This window comes from Perca flavescens, chromosome 14 (assembly GCF_004354835.1).
Source record: "Perca flavescens isolate YP-PL-M2 chromosome 14, PFLA_1.0, whole genome shotgun sequence".
In the NCBI taxonomy this organism is placed as follows: Eukaryota; Metazoa; Chordata; class Actinopteri; order Perciformes; family Percidae; genus Perca; species Perca flavescens.
The window spans coordinates 13,008,604-13,020,679 of record NC_041344.1 but is presented as its reverse complement, the minus strand read 5'-3'; the positions used below and the strand labels follow the sequence as shown (position 1 = coordinate 13,020,679).

The following is a 12,076-nucleotide window of genomic DNA, read 5'->3' as shown; positions in this document are numbered from 1 at the left end:
TCAAAAAAAGTTCTTAATCGTGCTATATTTTCAAATATTTGTAAAAATATAAATACAAAACATTTTCATGACCACATTATTGCTTATATTGAATATAATGTAAAAGTTGTAAATATAACTGTACATGACCCAGCTGTCAACTACTGTGTTTGGCTGCCAGCAACCTACATTTAAACCCTTTGACTTTTTCTGCTTATATATAGTCTTGGGCAAATGTAGACAGACATATTGGTGGATATTTTCTAATCTTTGGTATCTTGTTTATTAGATTACCCTTTTCAAAACGAAAACAAGATAACGCAGTCATTTTCCTTGTTCTAAAGCCTATGAATTGTTTCCCGGGTTGAATTAAATAATGTAATGAAAAGATGATACACAGAGTCCTTTGATATTATTAAAATGTAGATAATGACGACACAAAACAAGTCTATGTTTAAATGAAGTTTTAATCTTCTACATCATATGGTTTTGCACGTCTCCAATTTTAGTCTGTCAAATCATGACCTCCATCACTTGTTTTTAGTGTCACATAAGCCTTATAATACAAAGTGTAGCTCGAACAGACAAATATGCAGGCAATGAAGAGCCCCAGCAGCCATCCTGTCCATCCTACAGTTTCATCTCTGACCCTGGTGTGAATGTGCCAAACACTTGATTCATTAGATCTAGTTCAGCTGAAACCTAGTGATATTACACATCAATGACAAAAATCTGGGGGAGTGGAGTTTAAGAGGAAGTGAGTTTACCAGTAGCCCTGTCCTCATCTCTGCTTTTACGTTGCTCAACTGCTTCAAACAGTTTGTACATTAAAAGGGAGATGTTTAAAATGCAGTTACAAGAGAGCAAAAGGAGCTGAATCATAAAGGAAAGAAAGACCTTTATCTAGAGGTTAGCAGAAAAGTTATTCATTTGGGCTGTAAGCCTTTCCTTGAGTAAATGGTCATAATTAATGACAAACCAGGAACCAGATCGTTTTTCGCTTTACAAAAGCATCTTTAGGCCTACTTGCTCATCTCGTCCCCTATCGCCCTCTGTGGCTGACCATCCAATCAGAACACGTAGAAACAGCATTTACAATATTCATATATACAAATATATAATGTTTACACACTCACTCAGACACATACAGTCAGAAAAAAACTAAACAACTAATCAACTGTGACAGAAAGTTCATTGAACAGTTGCTGGTCATTCCTGTAAATTCTTAGCGTGCTGACCCTTCCACCTCCACCACTAATTGAAAGGATTCTCCTCCCCTAGGACACCGCATCGACTCAGCCCTAATGATGCTACACGTATTGTGTAGCATCTCATTGAGCTACTAATTAGTCGGGAATTTTTCTCTCTTGACAATTTGCTCTGTAATTGACAAACTGTGCTTGTCAGATTGCTCGCTCATGTTGATGCAAATATTTCCCAAACTGGCCCTTTAACAGTACACTTATCCATCTTTGTTCAGCTTTGTGAGGAAAGACACAGCAAGTGGTTAAACACCAGCACACGCTTCAATCTTTAGGACAGCTCCGTATACAAATAACTTCACAGTGCAATGGCAGGTTTTTGTTAAGACAAATGTATATATATATATAAAAAACAAATGCATCCATCTGTGCTATTTCCATCTGTCCATCTGTTTTTAAGAGTAAGTCACAAATTCTAGAAGTACTTTTTTAATTCACAAGGGAACTGTTAACAGGAACATAATTCAATTACAATTTTCATCCCCCGGCATCGTACATGACTGGTCTGCTACTCTTTGGCCTTTTAGAGTAAGAAAAGGTTGCTCATTATAGCAACCACTACATTATGTCATACTGCTCCCTCTCTTCCCTGATTTAACCCCACTTGAACTGTCCACAACCTCCCTCTGACCATTAAAGATATAAACCTTTAAGAGGAATGTGAAAAACTGAAACAGAATAAGTCAGCCAAATTATCCTACACCCCCCTCTTTTCTGCACCCCAAAAAAATATGAAAATCCTTTACATAGCTCACCCTGATACCCTGATACCTAATACTGTCTCTGAACCCCAACAGTTATTTTTCTGTGTGCATATATCTACAGGTCCATGTAGAGAGGGAGTTCCAACATGCCTTTTTTGGGATTCACGCACCACTACTTTCCAGTGTTTTTTGTATAAACAAAATCAACGTAGCAGGTGGTTGAGAATCCTAAAGTGAGTCTGCCTTTGCCAGGAGGAGAAAACCAAACATAGTATTATATCCTGTATTTCTTGTTTTGGGATCAAACACAATGCCACACTCTCTCCCAAGTTAGTACCTGCTAGGAAATGTAAAATGGTTGTGTGACTGTGGCTTAAGTGTGTAAGAGTGTCTTTCATTTTTTTTTGCTCTCATCGATCCACTCGTCTATCCGCCTATCCACCGGTCTCCATCACACACTCAGCAGCCAGAAGAAGAAGAAAATGGCCACGAATAGGAAGAGGGAGTCTTGCCAGTTGTTATTGCCATTGTTGTGGTTAGTGTTGCCTTGGTGATCACCTGCATACGGGTCTGACATGGGGGAGAGATGGGTGGGAAATGTTAACACACCAGTGTCTCGGGGGGGTGGTGTGTTTGCATCGGTACTGTAATTATGTGGCCCTGAAGGCGACAGATGTGTTTGGATGGAGCTTTTTACCCACTAATAATCACAATAATCCAGCCGCAGGCTTTATGCAAATTTAGGATTTTTAGTTGAAACACAAAGACTACAATTATTCATCAGTACATTAATTTACTGACATGTATACCATGGCCACTGAAAATTCTTTATAACAGCTTTAGTAGAAGACAGTTATAAAGAAACGTTCCCCTCTTGTTTCTAGTAAGGACAGGCCTACTTTTAGTATAGTATGGTTGTCATCTATTAAAAGTGATATTTTGACACACCAACCTTCTATAAGACAGGGCCTCAAAAAAAATGCAGCAGCCACCAGAGCATATTTACCTTTTTAGCTGTGCTTTAAATCAGACCTGGTTACAAATGATGGCTCCTCAGTTTGAATAATAACAAAACCAGCAAGCAAGAGACACTCATCAGCGATTTAGACGCTTCTGATTGATTTTACTTGGAAGGAAAGATGTTGGCTCATGTAATCAGGGAGAAAACGATGTTTGTGTCTTTGTGCGTTTACCTGCTCTGTGAAATGGGTCGTTGGCGTTGAAGACAGTGGTGAAGAAGCCGAAGGGGAAAGCCCCGATGCCAAAAGACATGTGAAAGCCAGTGTCCCCGAAACCCTGAAACATCTGACGGTAAAAATAACACGGTTACGTTTTTTTTTTGTTTTTTTTAAATGAGAAGACATAAAAGAGATTATTGTAGTTATGAGCTTAATCAGTGGATGTAAGACGACTCACCCCGCCTCGACTCTCTGGCTCTGTTCTCTGTCCCTGAGGCCGAGGTGGAGTTTTCAACCTGAACGACCACAGTAACATCAAATCAAAACCATTAAACACACACACACACACACACACACACACACACACACACACACACACACACACACACACACACACACACACACACACACACACACACACACACACACACACACACACACACACACACACACACACACACACACACACACACACACACACACACACACACACACACACACACACACACACACACACACACAACCTGGGGTCCTCTTGGCTGGAGCTCCCTCTGCCGTACAGTGGGATGACTTTCTCCCTGCTGATGCCTGCTTTACACACAGGACACTGCTGCATGCTGGGCCGCGTCTCCAACCACTGAGAGGAGCCACAGAGGATAAAGATGTCAAAATGTTTATAACACAGATCAGATAAACCCCCTTCCTAACTGTTTAAATACTGGCACATTGTCTAAGAAAGGCTTGTGCGGCAACAGTCTAACTGAAGATTTCCTCTTGTGAATGTTACCTGAAGCACACCAAGGATCACAGGACCCAGCAGCACATCACAACAACTTTTCTGGATTAACAGTACGTACATTTCTACAAATGGTTGCAGTCATTTTTAATCTGTACTTGAATAAATGTAGTGCTGATGCTGCTACACTGACAGCAATGTACAGCTCTACGTGGTTGAGTAGGAGTGAGTGGCAGAGAAAAAGCTGCAGTAAACAGAGGCATTAAGTGCATTAGCATGTTTAAGCTGCACTAAGTCAACCGATGTGTAGTTTCCACGCTGAGGTTACATCACATCCTTACAGTACATTTAGGTTAACTTGCTGAGTGCTGGAGTCCGAAGGGCCCTACTCAGCAATAGCTCGCTCACACAGGTGTCCTCACTCACTGTGTCTGACTAGAGAGGACTGTGTGGACATGTACAGACCCACTGTCTTGTTCTGATAAAGCTTTTTCAGACAGACCACACAGTCCGACAGCATGCAACAAAACAAGACGTAGATGTGCTGACAGAGCTTTGCTGCAGTCTGGTGGTGGTGTATGAAACCGATTGATGGGACATTTAATCGATGGCTCGGCCACAAATGCGCAAAACAGGTACGTTTTGACATGCCTGCCTGAGCCGGTTGGAGCTCGCACAGAAACTGGCAAATACTTGTTCATCAATTAATCATTTATATGTGCTTCAGTGTGAGGGAAAGGAGATAATATTCTCAGAGACTGATGCAAATTAATTATTTTTTATATTAATAATATTTATTATTATTATTATTATTAATTAAATTAATATTTAGTATTTTCATTAACAGTTAATCCATCAATTGTTTTAATTTGATCATTTCATCTATTAAAAAAAGTGAGAATAGTAAATTGATTTCTCATAACCAGGAGGTCTTTTTAAATAGGTTCTTTTTGGGGCTTACTGTCATCCATTAATCTGCCAATACTTTCTCCATGAATTGATTTATCAGAATAGTTCAAATTTCCAGAGCCAAATGTGACACGTTCACATTTTGTCCGACCAACAAAAGCCCACAGTCGAAATAACACCCACAGATTTCCAGTCATATACAAAGGAAGAAAAAAAAAAAAAATCTGGAAACTATAAATGTTTAGTATTTTTGTTTGGAAAGTGAGCCAAAAGTTCAATTGATTGTCAAAATAATTGCAGATGAATTCCCTGTCAATCAAAAAAAACGCAATCTGCATGGAACCTGTGAATGCTAAATGACGTAAACAATACATCAGTTATTAAAATCGTTTTTGTCATCCAATAAACATTTTACTAGACCCACTATTTCTTACTACATAGGTTTTGGTGACCTCACAATTCCCCGACTTTAACCTAAGTAGAGGTCTAATCAGTCAGGGTATGGAAAACACCCTTGTGGCTGTTTAACGAGTATTACCAAACAAAGGGTGACATTAGGAAATACTCACTTGATGCAGACAGGGCCAGCTGTAGAGACAGAGACAAACACAAAGATGAATTTGCATTCTCACTACAGCTCTTTTCTCTTAAAATGTCAGCCTCCTGCTTCAATAACAGCACAATCCTGGAGACAATTTATTATATGCATGTATCATATACATCTCAATGGATAGAATACATGTAAAGTCTGTCTGTTTTTGGTAACTCTCAGTGCGTTTTTTTGGGTGAATCTATCACCTATGGAAGCCCACCTGGCCAGAACAACGTGTTTCTAAAGAAGTGGCTGATTAAACTCGTCCCTGATCCCCATAGTTAGTATTAATTGGCTCCATCTGTTCAGCAGTTAACAGTCTTGTTTGTGCAGCTGCGGGCAAGGCCGACCTGCTGCTGCATAGTGGGAGTGCAAGATGCAGGTTTTTGAGGAAACGCCACATCAGTTGGTACCAAAAACTGAGGCTTTTTTCAGGACACGGACAACAACACAGCGGTGAGTATTTCTACCTCTTACACCTTTTATAACTCTCTACTGCCCACAAAAATCAAAGTGTGCAAAGACATGTCGAAAGAATTTATTTTAGGATTACGATGGATCAACTACAGTACATGGCAAACAAAGGCGAAGTGAAAGACTCTGGTAGGTTTGTCTTCAACAGAATTGATGTAGTCTTATGGTTTTAAATTTGATCAAACTAATCTGCAAGTATGAAGGATACTGAACCATAGTCTATAGTGCATTATCTAACTATTAAACCAAGACCCTCTGTGTGCGTTTGTGTGTGTGTGTGTGTGTGTGTCCGTTGTCTTTTAAATATCTTGAGAACCGTTTAGCCAATCTACTTCACGCTTGGCGGGTGTATTGCTGGGTACAAACCCCCAACCAGACACCAGTCAGACACCGCTCACCAAGAGCCTGGGTCTTCCTAAAAAGGGAGTTTTTCCTAGCCACTGTCGCATTTACGCATTTATGCATTTATGCATGCTCTTGGGAGGAATCACTGGAATTGTTGGGTCTTTGTAAATTATAGAGTGTGGTCTAGACCTACTCTATCTGTAAAGTGTCCTGAGAATACTCCTGTTATGATTTGATACTATAAATGAAAATGAACGGTTCTGGATAGGGCTGGGCAATATATCGATATTGTATATGAGGCTAGATATTGTCTTAAATTTTGGATATCGTAATATCCTGATATGACACACACAAGTGTTGTCTTTTCCTGGTTTTAAAGGCTGCATTACAGTAGAGTGATGTCATTTTCCAAACATACCAGACTGTTCTAGCTGTTCTATTATTTGCTTTTACTCCACATAGTTATTATATCAACATAACTGATGATTATTTATGAACAATCTCATTGTGTGCATTTTTTGTGATATTTGATTTTCTCCATATCGCCCAGCTCTATTCCGGAGACGGCCCCAAACAGCCATACAGCCCCTGCACTAGCAAATTAAATGTGTGAATACGTGAGTTCAGTTTTGCCCTAAGACCTCCGTTAATTAGTCACCACTACAGAAAGCTTACATTTCTAATGTTCCTGTCATTAAGGTACGTTTTTGACTGAAAAGACATGTGGGTGCAAGAAATACAGCCAGTGTTTAACAGTACAGCATGTTACGTAGCTGAAAAAAGGGTTATTTTTCTTTTTCAATTGTCTCTTATCCTCTCTCCGTGTTCTCATTGTCTCTAAATGCTTCAGTCACAGATTCCTTGTGAGAAACTTCAACAGCAGAATAAGTCCGATCATGCAGAGGAACAGGCAGGACTGGTTTTTGACACTTTCGCTGTTTCATAACCATAAAACAGTCAAAACCTCATTGCCTCAGGTGGGCCTAACCAAACACCTCGACATGACCGTAAGCAAATGAACCAAAAAGCAAAACAACCTCGTGCCAATCTGCAGGCGTTTCCACACATTTGTATCTATTGAGCATGGCTGACAGCGTTACAGTATTAACAGTATTAACGTGACCTATCAGATCGCTGCTGAGAATGGCATTCCCAAACAGCTGAACAAAGCGTAAGGCCTAAGTTGACATAACAACCCATTCAACTGTGATTTAACATGTGGCCACACGTATAGCCTGACTGCGGTATACACACACAGACTCCATTAGGTGACCCCACAGGAGCCATTAAATGGATGCAGAATCTCTCATTTTTTTCACCATTTAATTAGAATAAAAACATAAGCGCAGACTGGATTCTTGTCTAGTTACTCCCGTCTGATCTTAATCATGTGTTTACAGACAGACTGCAGTTATGTTTCAGTAAACACAATGCTTGGTGGCTGTTTTAGGCATCTGAAATGTCAGCAGGAGCAATGAAAGAGGCTGGCTGCATGTAGTCTCGCTTTGCCAGACCATCCACACGCTGCGGAGCAGAGCAGAGGAGAGTCTGGCTAGTTCACATAGTATTCCGGGATGGGAGAAAAACGTGCTCTGGTTTATTGGCATTTCTTCTCACAATCGTCAGCGCCACAAGAACTAGAGGAGAGTGACTAGGCAAGGTGTGAATTCTGTTTGTTTATTTGTTGTTGTTGGTTTTTTCCTTGAGACCGTAGAGGTTGGGGGGTGGGTGAGGGTTTTTGTTCTTGTTCAGTTTGTATTTCTCCGTTTCTGTTCCGTATGTTTGCATATAAAAAAAAAAGTTGATCTAAAAAAAATAATTAAAAAAGAAATTCAATCACAATCAAAGAAGAAGTCAAAATATTTAATTTGACCCTACCCAAGGTAGAGTATTCAAATAGCTTTCTTAATCCGACCAAGAGTCCAAACTCCAAATATATTCATATGTGACAAAGAGAGGCAGCAAACACTCAACATTTGAGGAGCTAGAGACAATGTTTTGCATTTTTACTTAAATGACAACTGATACTTTTGTGATCGACTTACTGATTGTTGAACAGTTGTTTCAGCTCTAAACTGTTCAGTCAATCTTAAAAATAAGTAATTGTCAGATCATCCTTAATTGTAGCCCTAAGTGAAAGCTCTAATAAAAGCAAGTATGTAGACTTTGAGTTGAGATTATTAGGTTTTCTACCAGATAGTTTTATAGACCTTCAAAATAATAAGGCAAATATAAAAATACTGAAACCACTGTTTTAAACCACTTTCTATGTGGGCATTATTGTGTATCTTGAAGGTTTTACATATACTACCGGTCAAAAGTTTGGAGTCACTTAGAAATTTCCATTCTCCTCCATTATAGACAGAATACCAGCTGAGATCAGTTGCATCGTTTTTTTTAAACCAGGGCAGCAGTTTTCAGATTACATTATGTGCTTACATAATAGCAAAAGGGTTCTCCAATGTTTTCTCAGTTAGCCTTTTAAAATGATATCAGATTAGTAAACAGAATTTGCCTTTGGAACATTGGATGAGTGGTTGCTGATAATGGACAATGTAGATATTGCATTAAAGATCAGCCACTTCTTTCTACAACAGTCAAGAACCCTTTTGCAATTATTTAAGGACATAATGTAGTCTGATAACTGCTGCCCAGCTTAAAAAAAATCTCAGCTGGTATTCTCTGTGGAATGGAATTTTCAAAGTGACCCCAAACTTTTGACCGGTAGTGTATGCAAACACTGAAACCTTCTATTACAAATCTTGTGGACTCTCACTCGGATCGTAAAGATGTCACACATTCATTAACCCTTATAACCTAATATTTAAGTGACAATGTCCCTTTCACACAAATCATTCCTCTAGAATCTCTTGCACTGTTTGCCACTAGGGCTGCTTTCTCATTTATTGTTTTGATATTTTAGTTTCAAACTAAAATAAGGTGGTGTAGGGCAGTCTTCTCATGAGGAATGTGTTAGTTTCCTGAATAGTTTCTCATGCTAGAAAAGTGTTACTGCTGGCTCAATTCAGCAAAGCACGTCTACTGTGCTAACTCTATTTATTTGTGGGCATTTTGGCAACAAATAGTTGTTTTGCCGCAGCTTAACTAATGGAGAAACGCCAATAGGTTGGTCCAGAGCAATAAATGGTGTCAAAGTTAAATAAAAGCTGAATAGATGCAGCCAGGATTAAAAAGGATTTAAAAAAAGGATTTAAAAAAAATTTAATAGAAATACACACAATTAATATGCATTAAAGTTGCAATTTGAAGTTGCAGCAGGTGGGCTGACATCAACACCTTTCTTCCTTGCTGATAGTTTCATCACAGTTTCATCACAGAAGATGAGAGATGCGTGGTAACATAGCAACTAGGTTACATCAGCTCCCCTAACACAGGAGCTTCAAAGCAACTGCAGATGTAACTGAGGTGAATTTCTCAGATCAAATATTAAATAAATTACAGTAAAACATTAGACAATATTAAGATTCCTGCAGTAATAATAAAATCTTGTGTGCTTGAAAATGGGTAATTGTTAGGGTTACTACTCCTGACGAGACAGAAAGTAGTCACATGAATCTGCTAACGGCAACAATCAACTGTCCCAACACTCTTACAACTGTCTGTTCTCCAGTTCAATCTTTATTTTCGGTTTGGAAAGCGACTTCAGTTTCCATTTTTAAAAGATGTTCAGACAGGCCAAATAAAGCCTATGTTCATGTTAGTTTTGCAGCCATACCAGATATTTTCTTATTTAAAAGTTTAAAACCCTGGTTTAATAGTTTAAAACCCTGGTTTAGGTAGCTATGTCACCCCTTGTACATGATGGTCTTGTGCAGCTAAAAAACTTTTTGTGGCCTTCTTTGGTTTGCCACGGAGTTTCTCCGTTAAAAAGTCAAAACCTTGACACTGAAAGGAGATAACATCTGTAGTCACAAAGAGATCACCGTTTACAAATGTACAGCAGGAGCATCCTACTACCTACTTCACTCCACTTCTGTTTCCAAAACACGCGGTGCACAACCAAACAGATCATTATTGTTTAAAATTACAAAACGCACCTCATTAACAGGTGAAGAGAGGTTACTTTTTCTTTGGTGTGAATGAGTTTTACTACTGATTATAATGCCCTTAGGTTTGACCCCCCAATCCCAATCTCTTGGCTCTAATCTCACATTAGCCTCAACCTGCAAGCGACGATGGCCTTCAGTCAACAATCATGAATGAGCCTTCAAACACGTCATTGTGTGCATGTTTAGATGTTCAACACAAGCGGTTTGAAGGTTGAGCCGGCTTGCGCAATTCTTGATTCAAAGCGAGATAAGAGAAGGAATTAGAATCACAGTTAAAGTGCAACCTAGGGTTACAGTTAATTTTCACTATTATCTAATCTTCAAGCATACTGCATCTTTGGCATTCCTGTAGTGCAATTCCTATTATTTCACATATACACCAATATCAATATAAATACATTGAGCAGATATTAGAACATACATTTATTTATTGGTCAAAGTTTAATTTGTATTGCATCGTTTTGATTTACCAGGGCTACAGCTAAGTTATTTGCATCTCAACTGATTGATGTAAACTGTCAGAAAACCGTGGAAACTGTCCATCACAAGTTAATCAACTGTATTATCCAACCAACGGTCACATTGTATTTTTAGTAAATTTGAGAATCTGGAATCAGATAATATTTTTGGGGGGTTTTGTTTATTAACTAATCCGTTAATTTAACTTGTTTTAGCTCCAATGCCTGAGAGTGGCATGTTTGGAATGAAAAACTGAGCATGGACCTGATCTCAAAGCTGCCAATGATTACCTGAAAGTAAATGTGTTACAGAAGGTGAGCGACCAATTGTGACCTCTGACCTACATCAAACAATATCATATGATCAGGCTGAGCCACTTAACTCCTCACAAGATCAGAACCTTCCTTCGAGACATCAGGACCACGAACACGGTTTACAATGTCCAGCCACACACTTCGTTCATCACCACAGCACTAAGAGCAAACCGACACCATCTTCAGTTCTAAAAAGCCATCTTGGCCGCTGTCATCTCCAACATAATAATAATAATCAATCATCATCATCATCATGCGGAGACAAACGACTGGTAAAAGCGCGTGTTGGGCGTGATTCAGCCGTGAAATAACTCAAACTGACGGTAAAAGGAGGCCGCACAGACAGCAAAATTACAGAACCGAAACAAAAACATCCACCTCCACACATTAAAACGTCCCCTCCTTCCCCCGCATCGTCTCGTACCAGAACAAGTGGCCGCACATACTGATGACAGCGTCCCTGGCAGTGTCCAAACAAATGTTGCACTCGAAGGTGGCCCGGTCCCGCTCCCGTTCGCCCTCTCCGCCTCCGCCGCCGCCGCCGCCGCCGCCCGGCCCGTCGCGGTCGTTGCTGCTTTCCCCGGCTGGAAATCCGCCTCTGCTTGCCGGCCCGCCGTCACTTGAGGACCGGGGATCCGCGGCCGCCATAATATCCACTGTACAAGTGAGTGTGTAACGTACCAACCCAACCGGGCCCGACCCGAGCTAACGTTAGCTGTGAGTCAGAGGCGACGACCAGTGTCACTGACCAGCACCAACCGAGCTGAGGCTGCTACTGTCTATGGCTGCTGCTGCTGTCGCTCTACCTGAATTAGTACTTCCGCTTCCTGGAAAAACAGACAAGGGGCGGGAATAAAAAAATAAATAAATAATAAAAACACCTATCCCAAATAATGGTAAATAATAATCAGCATAATCATAATAAGCTTACTAATAACGATCAGTTATCAACAAAATATGGGGGAAACGTTGATGAAATTTTAGGAATGTTAAAATAAATAAATAAATACTCATGGTGAGTAAAAATGGTGATCAAAACGCTATCTACATAAAT

General features: G+C 39.8%; 1 protein-coding gene across 1 annotated transcript; it reads right to left on the bottom strand.

Moving 5' to 3' along the window:
• Window positions 1-428: 428 nt before the first annotated feature.
• rnf5 (ring finger protein 5) lies at window positions 429-11,831 on the bottom strand. The gene is made up of 6 exons (XM_028596819.1): window positions 11,447-11,831; window positions 5,338-5,356; window positions 3,648-3,760; window positions 3,362-3,419; window positions 3,139-3,250; window positions 429-2,515 (listed from the first exon to the last, which is right to left on the bottom strand). The coding sequence occupies exons 1-6, from the start codon at window positions 11,668-11,670 to the stop codon at window positions 2,397-2,399; spliced, it is 645 nt and encodes a 214-aa protein (XP_028452620.1). The 5' UTR covers window positions 11,671-11,831; the 3' UTR covers window positions 429-2,396.
• Window positions 11,832-12,076: the final 245 nt, after the last annotated feature.